Genomic DNA, 19,899 nt, shown 5'->3' with positions numbered 1-19,899 from the left:
AGGGGATGATGGAAGGAGCGTTTGAGCTGGGGTGGTGGAGTGACCACTGACCATCAGTTGACTGGGGTGAGTGTTTGATTTGCTCAAACGCTCCGTCCATCATCCCCTTTGGTATCTCTCAATTTCTTAAGAGGCATAAGCCAGATGTAGTCCTGCTGCAGGAAACACACCGCAGGGATTTCATTATAAAGCTCTAAATAGATGGTGATATAAATTCGCAGCGTATGCAGGGTATACATCAGGACCACAGGGTGTGGGCATACTTCTCAGAGCCATGGTAACATTCATCCCAGAGATAAAGTGGCAGAAGCCGTTAGGTAGAATGGTGTTTCAGTCTGGAAGCTGGAATGGTAAAACTCTGAACCTGGGCTCCGTATACGTCCCACCAACGCTGCAAAGTGAAACCAGGACAGCTCTAGGGGCGTAACTATTGGAATTACCGTTTGGCACACTAATTGTTTTTGGGGGGTGGGGGGGACATGTTTGATGTCATGTCTCTAATGGAAGATCGGTGGCCAGGAAGGGCAGCCTCCTCCACTGAAACTCCTCTGAGAGGCTTAGCGGAAGCATTGGGCTGGGCTGACATCTAGAGAGCAAACAATGGGACGACGCACCGATACACACATCAGTCGGCAGGGCATGGGAGTTTATGGCGGATAGACTATTTGTTTACTCTGCAAAACGACGTAGGGAGCTTCAGAGACACACATCAGATCACTCGCCAGTAGTCACCTGGTTTAGAGGACAAACAGCAAGGGGTCACCTGCTGCCTAGGTTGGACTCTTGGCATTTGAAAGATAAGGAGTTTGTAGGAAAGCTAAGGGAGGGCACTGAAAATTATTTTCAGCAAAATGAAGGAACAGTAGATTCGAACTGTGTTCTCTGGGAAGCTTACAAGACAGTTATAAGAGGGCAGTATCAAGCCCTGGTAGGGGTTAAAAAGAAAAAAAGAAAGTAGATAGGCAAAAGTATCTAGAGATAGAACAAAAAAATAGTAGACATAGAATCGGATCTGACTAGAAAGGAAGGACAAGATGGCACACCGACTAAAGGTGGCACAGCAGGAGTTGAGGGAGGTAGCAGAGGGTGCAGCTAGGGCCCATGCATTGTCCGTTCATCGTAGGATCTATGAAGTTGGAGACAAGGCCACAAAGCTCATCGCCTGGCTAGAGAAGAAAGATAGCGAAAGGGTGACAGTCCTTGCTCAAGATGGAGTGGGGCACACAGGGGGTTGAGGCGATAGCTGCAGTATTTGCGGATTTCTTTGGGGTGAATACAGCTCGGTCCACTAAAGAGTGTGCAAAGCTTCTCGCAACAATGAACCTAAATACACTCTCGAAAGACTGTTAGACAGCGATATTACAGTAGAAGAAATAGCGGGAGCACTAGGTGATCTCCAATTTGGGAAGGCCTCTGGCCCAAATGGGTTGCCCGTACAGCTGTTTAAGAAAACGGCCCAGATTCTGGCACCACAGCTACTAAATCTGTTTTTAGAGGCTAGAGAGGCAGGACACTTACCAGAACATCAAAGAACCGCCACCACAGTGGTGATCCCAAAAAAGGGAATCCACAGTGGGAGTATAAATCATACAGGCCCATCTCACTACTTAATGTAGAACCTAAAATATTAGCCAAGGTCCTTGCAAATAGGTTAATAGGAGTGCTAGCTACATTGCGCCACCCGGACCAATCAGGCTTTGTCCCAAAACGTAGTACACGCCTAAATTTAGGAAGATTATATGGGGTACTACATCTGACCAATGAGTATGGGGTGATGGATGTGGCGGTTCTTTCCCTAGAAGCAGAGTTGGCCTTTGATAGCGTGGAATGGAATTACCTTTTTGCCCTACTGCTGCGATTGGGCTTTGGGCCAAAATGTTGTGCAAGAGGGTACGCTTATTATATCAGGGTCCGAGATGCCAGGGAGGAGGTAAGCGGCTGTGTATCACGAGGTATATAATTATGGAGATGTACGAGACAGGGTTGTCCCCTGTCCCCTATGATTTTTGCTTTGGCCTTGGAGCCGCTGGCGACTTGGGTTCATGGGGACCTATTAATCCGGGCAATAGTAGTAGACGACAACTGGGAGGAAAAAAATTATTGTATGCAGATGACAACCTGCTATATGTAAGAAAGCCCCATATATCCATTCCGTGATTTTTACATATCTTTAATCTATTTGGCAGTTCAGTGTGGTACCAAATTTACTGGGACAAGTCCCTGATTTTCCCGCTGACACAGGGCCACCTGTCCCTGCTGAATAGGTGCCAGTTCCAGTAGTTACAAACGGATTTAAATATTTAGGTATTGAGATAAGACTGGAAAATTAATTCATGGCACGCAATATCGTTCCCCAGATAGATCACTATCAGACAGATGTGGGTCACTGGTGTGCACTCCTGCTCACACTGATGGGGAGAGCAGCTCTCTTCAAAATGATGACCCTTCCGAGACTCCTATATGTTTTCCAAAATACACCATTCAAAATGCCGGAGTCTCATATGTGGAGATTTGATGGTATCATGAGGGCCCTGCTGTGGGATGGGGATGCAGCGCGAATCTCGGTAACAAAACTTCAGTGGGGGCGTGCGACGGGGCTTAGCGGTTCCCAACCTTAAAGCCTACTACTGAGCAGCCCAGTTGGTGGTGGTGGTGGTGGTGAATGAGTGGGTCTTTGGGGAGAGGCAAGAACCAGCGTATAGAGCAGACAGTCTGGCCATGGGAAGCAGAGACTACCCGGCACTCCTTTATGGTAGGAAAGGCTGGGACCGGCTCCCGTCACACACATCAGCCGTGCTGCAGGACTGGAAGGCAGCTAACAGATGCCTAGGATGAGATGGGATGGGAAGCTCACGGCGGAAACCCCATTATGGGATATTGACCTGCTGAGCGAAGTCAGGAAACCGAGTGTACATAAAGTGGCACATGATAGGCATTGAGAAGCTTAGGAGGTCGGGCACACGTCATTTTTGAGACACTGGCAAATGAGTGTGATCTGGCACAGTCAGAAATATTCCGATATAGACAGTTACAGCATGCCTTGAAAAGCCACATACCTGACAGGGAGTTGATTACAGACTACTCTCCTCTGGAAGACAGACCACTATTGGATCGGATGCCCAGTAAGGCAGTGTCCCCAACATATAAGAAAATCATGAACAATATGCCTGACAGTCTTGGCAGGTTACAAGAGGCATGGTCTGCTGATTTAGGTGAAGTAGATGAGAAACAGTGGAGCGAAGCGCTTCAGAGCCCGTGAGAAATAACAATAAAGGCCAGGTTTCGACTAGTGCAGCTGCGAATACTTCATACGTCTTATCTGTCTAGGGCAAGAGTGTTTAAAATGGGGCGGTTAGACTCGGACTGCTGTTCCAGGGGGTGTGGGGAACGGAGTACATTTTTCACACACTATGGTGTTGTCCAGCCATACAGAACTACTGGTCCAAAATAATTGCAGTAATGATAGAAGTGACAGGCTAGGAGTGGCAGCAGTGGTGGCAAAACCTAACATAGCAAGGCTGCGAGGAGCATGTAGGCCCCCCAACTATAAAAGAATGGAAGGAGGACGGGACTGGTGCCAACAGGCGGAACAGAAACTTTACAGTGCCAGAGAAACGATATGGAAAGTTCTGAAAATATGGGGTCATTGGATGCAATATCGGGAACACTGAGTATAACAGAGGGGGTCGGAGGGGTGTTTGAGGCTCTGGGAGGGAGGTAAACAGGGGGTGAAATTGGCTTTATCCTGGATCTTGATAAGGGTCGAATACACCAAAACTGATAATGCACTGAAGACTTAACCTCCTGCGAGGGGCCTGATTACGGGAAGGTGAACCATACATCGGCTGTGTCTTGAATCAACTACAAAATAAAAATAAGTTTTAAACAAAAATTGTAAAACGTATTGTTGTGGGAGCTACCGGGCCCTCTCCATTACAACAAACATTGGCAAAAAACAAAAATATGTTTTGGTTTATAAAAGCACACTTGTCACTGTAGTTTCGGGCACTGAACAAGAATACCTGGTCTGCTGATATGCTTCTTATGAGGAAGCAGAATGCGGTCACTCAGTATGAAGCCAGCCGATCGAGTGAGAGATGGAATTTTATTAAGAACAAAACGTTTTGATTAACAGCAGACCTAATTAGGAAAGTCATAAAAGTGCACCCATGGAATATGTCATTGCATTAATGGAGATTTACGGCTTACATGAATTATATTTGTGAACTGCATTTTAGCTGAAGCAAATATGAGTTTGTAGATTTCCTTAAGCGAAAATCTGCTAAGAATTTTCAAGTTCACTTTTCCTCCAACCGCTGGAAGAAATTTTACTTCTGGCCTTGTTAGAAGTAAATTTACAACCTTTTTCAGGATGGGAAAATATTGGAGAATAGCTTAAGTTAGTAGGTATGTACAGGCTATAAAGGGCATTCCAATCCCGGAACTATTGTTTACCAGAACTTACAGACCCAGTGTGTAGATCTGCGGAAAGGTGGCAAAATAAGGGAATAGCTAGTGTTCAAACCATACAATTGTATGAGCCCCAATATCAACAGAGAAGCTATAATAAGAGCTATAATAAGAGCTCATATATTGAGACTGCTGCCGTTATTTGTTGCCACACTACGAGGCCCAAAAGGGACAAGTGGATTTGTTTTTTAGAGAACAAGTAGATATGAAGAATCTTATCCCATGGACAAGTAGATATTGTATTAAATTCCACACCCTAGAGCAAAAACACAATGTTGCTTGAAAATAAAGTAGTGGAAGGAGTGATGCCAGCCAGTCTAAGAGTCTGTAAAGAGTCATTACTCCACAAGAGGGACACAAGATTAACAAACAGGGGCACTAACAAGAAGTAGGAAAATGAGTGTGACAAGGACAGCCTGCCAATAGAAAGCAAATAGTGGGCTCCAAGCGCCTCTACATTCTTTATAAGCAACAATATGTCTTTCAACAGACAGCACATGCGCTACCTAGTACGCTCAACCTTAGAATGACAAATCAGATTACAGATATTAATTCTGCAATATATTTTTAGGTGTTTCTTCTTATAGAGGTTCTTGAATCAAGGGTGAACGAGACATTGATACTGGACACTGTACAATCTACTGCCATGCAGGGGAATGGAAAATAATATTTTGCCTGCATTGCAAGGAGTCCCTTGTGCTTGCAATATCCTCACAGTGTCTACAAATGTACTCAACTCATATGCACTGGCGCAGGGAAGTGAATCCCTCTTAGCAGCCTCACTGAATCAGTATATGCTCTGCTTCTCTGGACAGATTTACTCAGCTGATCAGGAACCTCCACATCAGCTCAAAGCATTTCTGTCCTCAATCCAGCCATGTGAGTTGCCCCTGCTTCCATATTGTACACAGGCACTCTCATGTCCCCTCACCTCAGTCTGTGTGTGTCATTACTGGTTCTCCCTCTATGAGGCATTCCCCGCTGGCCTCCTTTCCTGCCTCTTCTCACAAGCATTCCCACTTGTCTCCTACATATTCCATCCCCCGGACACAGACACCTGTCTGAGGTACTCCTGTCTGTCTGTTTATTCCCTCCCGCCAGAAGTGCCTACGGCTGCATGATCTTCCTTGGCAGCCCAAAAACATCGGCGTGACCCTCCTGCTTCCCCCAATGACACCTTCATTTATCTGCTAATGGTGAGGCACAAGTACCTGCCAAAGCATAAAGCCACCCAAGGCTGTCCAGTCAAACCTGCTCTTCCGCGTGAGACTGCTGATCACAGAGCGGCAGCCTGGAGATAAAAGGCGGAATAGAACACCAGCTGAATGTAAACAATAATGAGTGTGTGTCCGTCCATGACTATGTCGGTCTGCCTTTGAGTAGCTGTCTGGGTGCTTTTGTGTAGGTCAATGTGCATATGTAGTTGTGCAGAGCCGACCTGACACAATGGTGGCACTTTCTGGTAAATTCTGGGAATCCATGTGATGATGCCCACTGCCCACCTGTTGATGTGTTTCTTGCCAGCTTGTAGGAATCCATGGGACGCTGCCCGCCATTGGAAACATGCTTCCCCTGGCCTATTGTGGCAATTTCGGGGCATGTCGTTGACATCCATACAACAGAGCTGCCCACCGAGGCATAAAATCAACAGACTTAGGTATTATGCTAGTACTTTTTGGCAACTTGCTATAACTTATTGCACCATGCTGCCCAACAGTGGCATCATTTTTATCCTGCAGGCGATTTTTGACACATTATGGGCAACTGCTTTACAATGGAAGGAATTATTCATTTTGTGAGCTTCTGAAGATATGCTGGCCTTTTCATATTGGTCGTAATCCATGACACATTGTGGCCAAGCATGACACGGTAAATCCCACATTAGCATAATGTTGGGCCTGGGTTATCGATGGCACTTTCTGGCGTACTGGGTACAGCCACCGTATGATAATGCCAAGGAACGAAAATAAATATGTCTGGATACATTTAAGTTAGGACAGGCTCAAAAGGGATGAACCAGTTGAGGTTAAAATATGTATGTAATGTGTAAACCAGTATTTCTGCAAAACCAACCCTCTGTCCATGACCTAGCCAGTTCTTAATTTGAGCCTGTTGTTGCTGCTGGGAATCACCAGAACTAATTTTTGGGGACTTGCACTTATTTTTCCTCATTGGACATTTCCTAGGAGCAAGAGAGGGAAAAACACAAAACAAAAGATGAATAAAGAGGGAGGAACACTCAAAAAGGGAAAAAGGAGTAACCTGCAAAAGTGAGATAAACGCTCAAGGGGTGTCTGGTAGTCAATCATAGATGTATGAGGTGGATTCCAAACTACGCAGCCTTGGTATTATGTGCGTTGACATTTAATAGTGCTGGCTACGGGCTTCTAAGCAGAGAGTTGGCCACCTGCGCCCATTTTGTTACAAATTAAACACTAACTAAGACAGATGTTTTTCCAGAGTCTGCCTGGGCTTTGGAGACCGGGTTGGACAAGTCAAAAAGCTTTTTTAGTAGGGTGGATTTTTCCCAAAAACTTTAAGATATAAGGGGAGTTGCAATATGATATTATTTACTGTATGTTTTACGTTTATAAGAATGTTATCCTTCTATTTATAATTTTTAAAATATTTTAATACATATTTTTAGGGTAAATATAGGTTTTTGAAAAATAGTTTTTTTTCAATTATTTAAGAATAAAACAAATGCTAATTGACAATAACAATACACAAAGTCATGTCAATATTATTCTTTTATTCTTTCGCCAAAATTGTACGCATCAACTTGATCACATGCGATATCACCACCAAACACTCTAATGCTGCCTCATGGACTTTCTTACGCTGGCCTTTGAGCTTATGAATTAAGCTTCTTACAACACAGCACCCCAAAAAAGAGAAATTCTTCAGAGGTTCTCTGAGGGTTTACCAGTCAGTGGGCTAATAAAAAGCTCAAATGTTGCAGGAAATAATATGTACAACATGAGAATGGAATGGGATGGGATGGATGGATGGTAGATGCCTCCTGCCACCTGAAAAACACACTTACCCTCTTGGGTAATTAAGTAACACAGTACAGGCAGGCACAGTTACAGTGAATGGAAAATGGAATGTTAAACTGCAGATTATGCGGAGTATTGCTAGGTGCATGATGAGTATACTGATACAGTTGCAGGAAATAATATGTACAACATGAGAATGGGATGGATGGATGGATGGTAGATGCCTCCTGCCACCTGAAAAACACACTTACCCTCTTGGGTAATTAAGTAACACAGTACAGGCAGGCACAGTTACAGTGAATGGAAAATGGAATGTTAAACTGCAGATTATGCGGAGTATTGCTAGGTGCATGATGAGTATACTGATACAGTTGCAGGAAATAATATGTACAACATGAGAATGGGATGGATGGATGGATGGTAGATGCCTCCTGCCACCTGAAAAACACACTTACCCTCTTGGGTAATTAAGTAACACAGTACAGGCAGGCACAGTTACAGTGAATGGAAAATGGAATGTTAAACTGCAGATTATGCGGAGTATTGCTAGGTGGATGATGATGAGTATACGGATGACCACTCTAGGGGCCGTATTCACAAAGTGCTCCATGGGCGCAACGGGCGTTTGCGCCCACTTTGCGTCCCCCCAGGGGACTTTGGTATTATAGAAGGGACCGCAGACGCCCCTTCTGTAATACCGATAGGTCTAGTGTACGCAAAATCGCCAGAGCTAACTTCAGGAGGCTTTCCCTCACTTGCATAGGCATAGAAGCTCTCATGAGGCGCACAGTCAGTGCGTAGCCTGAGAGCAGCCCTCTGGAGGGGGCAACGGGGGTACTATGCACCCCCAGACAACCCCTTGCAGTAGAGTGCAGTCACTGACTGCACATGCCAGCAGGTGGATCTCTAATCCCTTTTAAAAGTGCAGGTGGGTTGCAGCCTGCGCTGTGAAAAGACCGAGCGGCTTCGAAGCAGCCGCTCGTTTTTCACATGAATACCCTGCCCCCAGGGCAGCGTGTTTTCGCGGCTGTCCTGAGGGCAGTACATTCATCATAATACTGCGTTTTTTCCTTCACTGCGCTGAACACACCTTTTAAAAGGTGCGCCAAGTGCAATGAAGGAAAATGATTTGCATGTATAATGCGACCCCAGGTGTGGGAAGGAAATACATCGGTTATTGTTGTTTTTTACTGTACACTATGCTCATTGGATTAAGTGGTTATGGTTTCTTCCACATATGTTCGACGTCTATCAAATCTAATTGAAGCATAACCTGAATAGAAAACTGTAACATGAAAAGGCTTAATCAATAAAGAGTAATTAAACAAAATATATATCTTTACATAAGCTGTGGTATTAGTTTTTATGTACAAGCACCCCAGAGAAGGCAGGAATTGCCCTGTGGTATTTACTAGATGCTTTAAATATAGATATTGATTTAGTGAAATGGGAGTCGATCAAAGCATGAACATTGGAGCCCACAATTGTGGCTCCCTTCAGCTTCCTTTTCCCTGGCACTACAGCATCCCATTCTGCTACTTGGGTTACACTCTTCCAATATCTTGTTTTCTTTACTGTCATATTCTTGACGGGACAGAAGATGCATGTCTTCTTAAAATGTTTTTGATGCAACAGTTAAGCCAGCTTGATGAGGTAATTAGTTTGAGGTCTTGTTTATGTGGCCAGGCACATCGGCTGCTCATACAAAATAGTTAAGTGTTGCGACAAACATTTGAAAGCCTTTCTTATGTTAACATGATTACTGAGAAGGTGTGGAAGAGGAAAAAAGGGATACCATATATTATTGGGGGGAGTGGCAGGGGCGGGTATTGCAAACTTTTGTTTGTGTCCATGCTAGCTGCCCAATATTAGTTCTATTTCTAGGGCTTGATCTTTTTTTGTTTAAGAAAATTCTAGTCATTCTGTAGACGAAGACTGCCTATTCGGTTGTGTAAACAAACACATTTTATTGCTAGGTCCGATGATTTGATGATTTTATGATTCTAGTGCCTATCAATAAGCACTAAAAGTATAGCACTATCTGACATGGAAATCATTTTTGTTCTTTCAACAGTTGTACATTGCATGCTACTACAAAAAGTATTCTCCTTCTATATTCCTAAACCCATGCATGGAAAATTACTTACCCAACATTACAGCATCCACTGCTCCACCAGCACAGAACTCAATGAGGATCTGTTTTGAAAACAGAAATTAACAGTTATCTTAGACACATTTTAAGTGTAGTGTTCAATAGAGGGAATAGACTTGTAATGTTAATCTTAACCAAAAATATACACTTCATTATCTTAACATGCTCACATACAAAGAAGCACCATAAAACTCTTAATTATTTCTTTTTTTTTTGTGTTCAAATCATTTTTATTAAGCAAAAACAAAATCTAGAGCAGCAATAAAGCATCATTAATCATACAAACATATTGGAATAGTGCCGAGATCAGTCATGGGTAAAGACATATAAACAGTACATGAATAAATAAAGATTAAACAAGAAGGTATAGCATCATACCAATTAAGACAATAATCACTGTGCCGTTTTTAAGAAAGAAAAGAAGAAGTGAGAACAATAAATAAAAACCATCACATTATTACCAATGCATACAAGTCCGTAGAAGGCATCCATCTATTTCCAGGCATGAAATGCCATTCAGGCCCTCATCATCCCTGCATATTGCGACTCTGGTTATCACGCTCAATCTGTGTAGGAGCTACCCCGTGGAATAACTCACAGTATCCTATGGAGGGTCGAAGATGAAGGAGGAGGAAGCCTGGTCCAAAGAGGACCACAACTTGTTGTTGCTGACCTGCCATGGTGATGTGTGTAGTGCAGGGTTGTCAGTGCCCCTAATGCAGGACAGCCATTCCCTCCAAGCATTGAAAGAGACTTCTTTCGCTGATTTCCAATTGCATAGGACCACCTTACATGCTAGTGTTAGTAAGAGGTCTAGAAGCTGGCGGTCATGGTCTCCCTTCAGTCTCGGGTCTATGGCTCCCAAAATAACATAAGAGAATTCCCTTGTGGGATGTATCTCAAGTATGTGTCCAATATAATCAAAGATCTTGGTCCAATATGTGTGGAGTATGGGGCAGTTAAATAACATGTGTGGGAGATCACCAACATCCAAAGAGCAGTTCCAGCATGTCGGTGTATCTCGTAGGCCAGCCTTATGAAGCCTCTGTGGTGTCCAGAATGTCCTGTTAAGTATCATGTACTTAGTTTGCGACAATATCGGTGAAACCTTGTGTGTGAGTGCCGATGCATGTATCCTGGCCCAGTCTATGACTATACCAGTGTTGTTTGCTTCTGCTTCCCATTTGAGCTCATTACGCCTCATTGATTTGTTAGGTGAGGGTGCAAGTAGTTTGTATAATTTGGAGACAAAATGTCCAGAGGATTGGAAGTGCGGGAGCATAGACGTTAGCCATGGTATCGCTGGCTTGAAAGTACGTGTGGACAGAGCCCCTTTTAACTTTAGGAAGGCGTAGAAGTCAATCGGTGATAGTGAGTGTTTAGATTGTAGGGTTGAGAAGGGCAATGGCATGTCATTCTCATAGAGATCTGAGATTACGTTAATGCCGTTATCAGACCAGTGGTCCCATATGGGAGGCGAGCCGTTTATCTTAATCAATGGGTTGCGCCACAAGGATGCAGAGGTTGATTTGTGGAATTGTAGACCAGTCTTGTGGAGCTGATCCAATCGCAACAGTGCTCTCTTGGTATTGAGCATGATGTATTTAGAGTGTGTAAGGTGTGAGAGGTCCATTGTAAGTACTGCAGAGAGCGGGGCTTTGCCTATGATGGATTTCTCAATATCAATCCATAGAGGCGTATATTTGGGGTCTTCAGCAAACCAGGAAGCACCCTGCTTGCAGAGAAAGGCGGCTTGGTAGTTTCTGAAGTTGGGTAAACCTATACCGCCATTCAGTTTTGAAAGTTGTAGTTTTTTCATGGCAATTCTTGGTTTCTTCCCTTTCCACAGGAAGTCCGTGAGTGTCTTCTCTACTTTGTGCAGGAAATCCTCAGTGAAGGTCATGGGAAGCATACATGCCATGTAGTTAACCAGGGGACTAATCATCATCTTTAGCGTCTCTGCTCTACCCCACCATGAGAGGAATTTCGGCAACCAACCATCTAACAGTTTCTGTATTTTCTTATAAAGTATATCTTCATTGATTTTCAAGGTGGTGATCAAATCTCTCTCAAATTCCAAACCTAAATACTTAAAACTCTTCCGTGGCCAGGTAAGTCCAGAGTCTCCCAATATACTTTTGTCACCCAGGTTGTTTAGTAATTTCACTTCTGTTTTATCCTTGTTTAAGGAGTATCCGGACACACTCGAGAATTCTTCAATTGTAGTGAGCAAGGCGGGCACAGCTTTATCAGCCTTCTCACTTAGGACCAGTACATCATCGGCGTAGGCCGTGAGTTTGATTGTGCAGTCTGTGAATGGAATCCCAGCAATGTCAGGGTTTTCCCGTATATAGTACAGGAAGGGTTCGATTGCCAGGAGGAACAAGGACGGGGACAAGGGGCAGCCTTGCCTAGTTCCTTGCTCCAGGTTGAAAGGTGAGGAAAACGCGCCGCCAGCTCTCACTCTAGCGGATGGGCAGGCATAGAGGGACATGACTAATTTAGTAAACAGGGGGCCCAGGTCGAATTTATGTAGTACCGCATTCAGGTATGTCCAGTCCACTTTGTCGAACGCTTTCTCAGCGTCTAGTGTAATCGCCACAGTGGGTGTGGATAAAAGCCTCGCCTTTTCAATAACGTGAGCTAAAATTCTAGTATTATCGCTCGACAACCTGTTTTTCAGGAATCCCGCTTGCGACGGATGTATTAAGGACGGCAAGACCTTCTGGATGCGTCTAGCGAGAATCGATGCCAGGAGCTTGCAATCTAAGTTTATCAGCGAAATGGGCCTGTAATTTTTAGGGAGTTTAGAGTCCTTGCCCTCTTTGGGTATTACTGCAATTACCGCTTCGGCCATGGTGCCTTTAACCTCTCCGGTATTACTAATTTCTTGGAAGACCTCTAGTAATGGAGTGGCAAGAACATGAGCGAAGGTCTTATAAAATGATGCCGTATAGCCATCTGATTTACAAAAGGGGTGGTGATGAACAGAGTGTCTGAATTGAGCAGACCACTCTTACCCAGTCCAAAGATCAGGGCTTGATCCATCACCGTTATTTATCTCACTGCCCCATCCCAGCTCAGAACCTGGCTATATGCAAATCAGTCTGTCCCTGGCCCAGTGCATCATGGGAACAGGGCAGACTAAACTACCAAGCCAATTCTTTACCAGAAAGGAGACAAGCTACCGGGGACCGGTTTCTGGCATTTCAGCCTCTTCGGCCCGGCTTGCTTGAATCCTGATGGAGCAGTGAGAAAGGGACTCATGTCTGAGTATACCCTGCCACACCTATAGTGGCCAAAATCGATTTACAAAAGGGGTGGTGATGAACCCTAAGCGTGGAAGGGTATACTCAGATGTGAGTCCCTTGCTCATTGCACCATCAGGATTCAAGCAAGCCGGGCCGAAGACGGCTGAAATGCCAGAAACCGGTCCCCGGTAGCTTGTTTCCTTCCCAGTGTAAGAATTGGCTTTTGTAGTTTGGTTTGCCCTGTTCCCATCATGCACTGGGACAGGAACAGACTAATTTGCATACAGCCGGGTTCTGAAACTGGGATGGTGCAGTGAGCTAAAAAACGGTGTTGGATCTAGCCCTGATCTCTTGACTGGGTGAGAGTATTCTGCTTAATTCAGAGACTCTGTCCCTCACCACCCCTTGTTGTAAATATTTTTGTCCACCCTAAGCGTGGAAGGGTATACTCAGATGTGAGTCCCTTGCTCATTGCACCATCAGGATTCAAGCAAGCCGGGCCGAAGACGGCTGAAATGCCAGAAACCGGTCCCCGGTAGCTTGTTTCCTTCCCAGTGTAAGAATTGGCTTTTGTAGTTTGGTTTGCCCTGTTCCCATCATGCACTGGGACAGGAACAGACTAATTTGCATACAGCCGGGTTCTGAAACTGGGATGGTGCAGTGAGCTAAAAAACGGTGTTGGATCTAGCCCTGATCTCTTGACTGGGTGAGAGTATTCTGCTTAATTCAGAGACTCTGTCCCTCACCACCCCTTGTTGTAAATATGTATAGCCATCTGGGCCAGGGGCTTTCCCCTTTTTGAGGGATTTGATCGCGGTAATAACCTCAGATTCAGATAGGGGTGCGTTTAAGGATTCCTTTTCTATAGGCGTAAGAGTTGGCAGTGTACAATTTGAGAGATACATCTCCATTTTATCTATGTCAATGTGTATGTTTTTGGCATAAAGTTTCTCATAGAAGCCTTTGAAGATGTTCGCGATGTTATTGGGATCGGAGCTAGGAGTGCCATTCTCATCTATCAGAGAAGTAATTGCATTTTTTTGGATTTTAAATTTGAGATATGCCGCAAGCCCTTTCCCTGCTTTGTTAGAATCACAAATGTTAAAACGTTTCCTCTTATCTAACCAGACGCCTGCCTTCTCGCTTATAAGTTTGTTATAGGTGTATTTTCGGTTGGACAGTTCAGTTAGAGTCTCAGAGTTCCTATCGTTCAGGTATCTGTGTTGAAGTTCTGAGATGTCTTTTTCTAATTGTAGCAAGGTCGCAGTGCGATTCTTGTTAATTGCAGAAGAAATTTTTATAATTAATCCCCGTATGGTGGATTTTAGCGCCTCCCACCGTATGGTGTCCGAAGTGTCCCCTTTTTTGTTTGTCAACAAGAAATCTGTAATGGCGTTGTCAATGGTTTCTTTGTGTTTTGTGTCGTTGAGAATTGTGTCATTAAATCTCCACATGGACTGACGAGTAGTTGGCTTGACATTAGATAGTGTGAGAGAGATGCAGGAATGATCAGAGACTAATCTGGGAGCAATGTCCGAGTCCTCAACTCTGGCCACCGCGTTTTTAGATAGGAGTATGTAGTCAATTCTCGAGAACGAGTCATGAGGTGGGGAATAAACGGAGTAGTCTCTATCATCAGGATGTAATAAGGGCCATGTGTCGATCATATGAAACCTACTGCACAGTGTCATGAACGCCTTGTGAGCCTTACCTGGGCGGAAGACACATTTGGAATCTCTATCTATTATCGGATCAAATGGAAGATTAAAGTCGCCTGCCAGGACATGAACTGCCGTGTCTGGAATGGAGTTAATTTGTTTCGTGAGGCCCAGCGAAAAGGACGGATCATGTGTATTAGGGGCATAAATTGTCGTGATGAAGAATTCAGTGTCATCTTTGAGTAGTTTCGCCGATACCCACCTGCCCTTCGTGTCCGTTGTAGAGGAGATCACCTCCACGTTTGCAGATTTTGCTATGAGCATCACTACCCCATTTTTCTTCGAGATTGCTTCAGAGCCTATTACCTCAGTGTAGTGTTTGTTGCGTAGTGTGTGAAATTGCTTCGTGTCCAATTTTGTCTCTTGCAACAGGGCTATGTCTCCACGTTGCCTACGTAAATAATCAAGTACCTTCTGAAGTTTAACTGGTTGGTTAAGGCCTTTCACATTTAATGATAGTATTTTCAGGTTGGCAATAGTGGTTGTCCCTATTGGCGTATCTATAACAGAGGCCATCAATTATAGGAGATCTGATATTGTCTCATAACACATCTATAGGCATAGGACCTAGACCGCAAAAATAGCATCAGGCATTTGTCAATTTCGGCAGAAGCATAGCTTGCATTGATTGCAGGGTTAGAACTATATGCACAATATGCAGGAATTTGAACGATAGAATGCAAGCTTCGGTATGCAGTGTGGTGCAGTGGATGCAAAATAGGATGCAAGATGTGATGCAAAGCAGAGAAAACAACAAAAATGAACAAAATACAATAAGTGAAATCAATCCCATCCCTTCCCTCTACCAACCTCCCTCCACCCTCCTCCCTCTCCCACAGCCCACCCCTCCCTCCCCAATAGTAGAAAAGAAACATGGCGACTCGGGAATGACGTCCTCGAGACCGCCTCCGTACAGCCTATTCATAACCATTAGTCCTTGGGGCTGCAACCCCAGATTACTGAGATATTGAAACAGGTATGAAGGCATCGAGAAACAGCAATTCCTTAACATTGAAATCAGCAGAAACCAATCACATTAATTGTGTATGCGGGAACAGAGCACACCAGAGTAACAGTGAAAACCTCACTCATTTAGGCTATATATAGCGTAAAACATTATTCAAGGCATAGGAGTATTATTGTGGCATTCTAAACAAGAAGGTGCACAAGAGCGCACAAGAAACTCGCCGAGCAGAACAGAACAGAACATAATATGTCGTCGACTGGGCATATTTCAAACTATCAATGAACCAAACTATTCGTGACAGGTAACCATGGACCTTAGTCGGCCAAAAACAATCTTACTCAGTTTCGGCCAGAATAGGTGCATTGTGCGGAGTTAGGAGCAGTATATTAACAGCACCGTTAGACAAAGGAAACTCATCCTAGGCCTTATGATGAGGCCCCCTGTTGAGTTGGAGGGGAGACCTCCATGTTGCCATCGCCATGGCTGGAGAGGTGTTGTCGCAGTTTTCGCGGGTCAGAGAACACATGGGTCACGCCTTGTATTGTTACTTTAAACTTCGTCGGACCTATGAAGCCATACATGTAACCAAGTGTCTTCAGCTGTGGTCTTAATGCAAAGAACGCTTTCCTGATGTCCATAGTCTCCTTACTAAAGTCCTGTGAGATGAAGATCTTGTGGCCTTTCCATAGCACATGGTTATGTTTACGGACGAAGGTGAGTATCTGCTCTGTGTGTTGGTATCTTAGTGGTTTGCATACAATCGCTCTCGGGCCCTTCTGCTCTTTGGTGATCCGTCCGGGTACTCTATGTGCTCTATCGAACTCCAGTGGCTGAGCGAAGGTTAGATTAGTGGCTTGCGTGAACCACTGCTCAAGGAAGGGTATGCAAGAGCCATGGGACTCCTCTGATTTTTCTGGCATACCAAAAATTCTCAGGTTCCCCCTTCTGTTTCTATCTTCCAATTCCGCAACTTTCCTCACAAGATGATCCGAACACAGGGAGAGATTCTTGATGGCTCCACATGTCTTGTTTTCAAAGTCTTCCAATTTACTTATCCTGCTCTCAGACTCAGTCAGTCTCGTATTAATGACTTTGATGTCCTGGCGGATTGCAGCAACATCCTCTTTGGTGGATTTGGCTAAATCCCTGACCTCTTCCAGTCTGCTCAATATTGTTTCCATAGCTTCTGCCATTACCTTATTTCCTTTGACTGGCGTCGGTGGGTCAGATTTCAGGCGCTTCGAGTTTTTACCATTGTCTTTGTCTCCCATTGTCAATTTGTTTATTGCAATTTGGCTTCGTTTAGTCGTCTGCAATCACTGTACGCCACTGAGCTCACCTATGACGCAGTTGTTGATCTATATCTGTCCTGGTAACGATCCGGTGCACACCAGTCTTACCAGCCTTACAGCACCAAGGCTGAGTCGTTTTATGACAGCGCAGAGCAGCACCTTATATCTTCTCCTGTTTGTTCTTGAGGCTTGTGAATAGTGAGTAACGACTTGCTAATGAGGAACGTGCACCTATCACCAGCATAACTGTATCAGATCTCCCCATGTGCACTCAATTACATTAGCCGCCATCTTGTACATGTGTGTGTGTTCACTCCTTGTAAATATCGAGTGCAAATGGCTGCTATAAAGGATCAGTTCACACTATTCATAGCATTACAGAGCTTATCTACACAGAGGCGTTACGGGTCACAGAGTCATAATGCCCTAGTGTTGATGACTTAGTTGAGCCTCTTAGTTGCCCCAGTAATGCCTCAAAAATACCCCAGTCGTCTCAATTCTAGTCCATTCAATGCAATTCTGCCACTGCCAGTTCAAATGTTCAACACAGCCCAGCCTCAATGAGTGTTTGCATCTGCGCAATTGGATATAGCGTTATGCACAGCAGTGTGCATGGGTACAGTGACCATGGCGTTAGAGCTCAGAATGGGTCAGGCGCAGTTTCAAACGTGCGGGGGAGCCGCCATTTTCGAGTGTTATTCTTCGCGCCTAATTGCATTCGCGCAAATGTACATTTAGCGGTGCCTCATCTGCGAGGTCTGTCTACTCACAGCCCAGATGACACAGATCGCCAGTCCTCATTCGTGGTTCCGATCGTGTGGGCATTCCTGTCAGTGCATAGCGGCTCGGCCGGAGGTCCGGGAGATTGCGTGGACGTTTCCCGGAAGCGGGCACCACAGTGCAGCACAGGTTCCTCCGGACAGGCAGAACGGCAATTTATGCCCGTTTACTTTGACGAAATTGCCTCAAACTTTCTCGATCGCTGGTGTCAGTGCTCCGACAGGCAGGCACTCAGTCTCGGTCAAAATCGGGGTCGGGTTGCAGCCTTTTCTGCTCATTGAATTACGGCCGCATGGAGGGGAAAAGAGTTACGCCGCCATTTCTCCGGCGTCCAAGCCACGCCCCAAACTCTTAATTATTTCTGACCTTTCCTAAGTAGGATGAGGAGTTGGAAGGAAGGATGGTAAGAGTGTTACGTAGGTCAGATAGAATTCAGAGACTATCGTGCATTTAACCTAGAGTCGCGTAATCCATGGACAATATAGTAAAATTAGGGGGAGGCCAATAATGCCTGCAGTTCCCAGACTCTTCGACCCAACTCTAGCTCCTCAACTTTCTAGCTAAAGCAACTGCTAACAGAAAACTTTCAAGCCAAAACCCTCAGAGGGCAGGGGAGATACATAAGAACCAAATTCAAGTCCCACTGGAGAACTCACTAATGGAAATCTTAGATACTTATTCCCTAGTCCCTTAAAAAACCAGTTCACAACAGAAAATCTAAACAAAGTCCTTTGGGCAGGCAAAATGTACAAGTGGAAATAGCAGATACATTCTTTTAAAGATCCTATGGTTACGCCTTTCAGCGCTATAGAGGAGACAGCACCATGAGTGATATGAAGTGGATCCAAGTGTCCAAATAATTATTACTAAGGAATCCAAATAGGTATTACTACACCAGGAGACAGATGCAACTCATGTGGTAGAGTGGACTGGCCTAGTCAACCGCCCCCTTTCGCAGAAGAGACTCTCTTAAACTTCCCCAAGGATCACATAATTAAGAGGGCTAACCTCTCAAGTTCCAAGCACTCAGATGCATCAGTGATGATGCTTTTAGGTGAAGAAACTAACAGATGTGCTAAAACAATAGATTGTCAGAGATAAAGGCCGCATAGTGGAGCCTTGTTCATGCCGTGGCAATCTGAATTACAAGAGCAGTGGATGGTTGTATTGGAGAGGCATTTACACAGCAATTTCTTTTCCCTTACGTGGCACTCCTCGTGGTGGAAGATTAAGTATTTACTACCTCTGTTACAGATGCTTAGAAGAGTGTTGGCTGAGGTGTGACTTACAAGTAGGAGTGTTATGAGAGAGTGCTCCAAGCATGACACCGCAGACATGTCAGTAAGCTATTGCAAGAGGCAAGGAATGTGAGAGATAGCCCAGCAGTTCTTGCAGGTTGAGCCTTGTTGAAACGTAATTAGGGCACAGTCAATACTTCACTGGAGTTCAACATTTTGAGTGATTGCTGATTATTCCTATTTCTGATTCTCCCTTTTCAGAGTTTTGAGTCATATACTGTAGTAAGTTCCCTTTAGGTCCCACTTGGTTTTCCCTTATTTTAGCCTAACTGCAAGTTTTAGGCCACTTTCGCTTTGTGCAGCCACACATAAAACGTTTATTTTGTGCCATGATATTTTAGAAATATGCAGTACGTATTATTATTCAGTTCTTCTTCTTGGGATTCAGTCTGAACATTTCGTACAAGGTCGAACAACATGGTGCCCTGTTTTGCTATGATCAGTCCGCAACATCTCCTAATGTTTAACAACACAAAGGCACAGCTGCTGTTTTCCTACACAGCACTTTTTATCATATAATCCCTGGCTTGCTTTTTGGAAAACGGAGAGGAAGATTCTTGCAGAGGGACAGGTTATAAAATCACCTAACTAAACAAAAACAGGTATGGGGTCCAGTTCGAATCCCAGAGATCATTGATATATTCTTATGCTCACGTAGAGAGGGTAGGCTTAGACAAATATATCATTTGCCATAATAGGACTTTTCATTGTATATAGTTTGCTCATTACTTTGCTCAGTTGTATATGGTTTCCAATCACAGCACAGTTGCTAATAGAGCACAATAGTTTCAGTAAATATTATGAACTTTCCTCGTATCTTTCTTTGGTTTATTATGGACATGCACGAGTGAGAAGCGAAAGGTGATGATCGGTTCCATGGTTCCTTTTGTGACTAGAGTATTGTGTTCTAGGTTGCAAATTCACCTGTCACTCTATGAAGGTTAGGAGGGCAGCGAGGGCAGCAAGGGCACT

The 19,899-nt window shown here is 44.4% G+C and overlaps 1 protein-coding gene across 2 annotated transcripts in view; it reads right to left on the bottom strand.

Annotated features, from left to right (window-relative positions):
* Nucleotides 1–19,899, bottom strand: part of SLK (STE20 like kinase) — a 377,115-nt gene that overhangs the window by 247,613 nt on the left and 109,603 nt on the right. For both annotated transcript variants that reach the window (XM_086922732.1, XM_086922733.1), the window contains exon 3: nucleotides 9,617–9,665. In XM_086922732.1, the coding sequence (XP_086778858.1) occupies nucleotides 9,617–9,665 (49 nt within the window). The remainder of the gene's footprint in view (nucleotides 1–9,616; nucleotides 9,666–19,899) is intronic.

The sequence above is a fragment of the Lissotriton vulgaris genome, chromosome 5, assembly GCF_964263255.1.
Source record: "Lissotriton vulgaris chromosome 5, aLisVul1.2, whole genome shotgun sequence".
Lineage (NCBI taxonomy): Eukaryota > Metazoa > Chordata > Amphibia > Caudata > Salamandridae > Lissotriton > Lissotriton vulgaris.
This window is presented reverse-complemented; position numbering and strand designations above follow the sequence as displayed.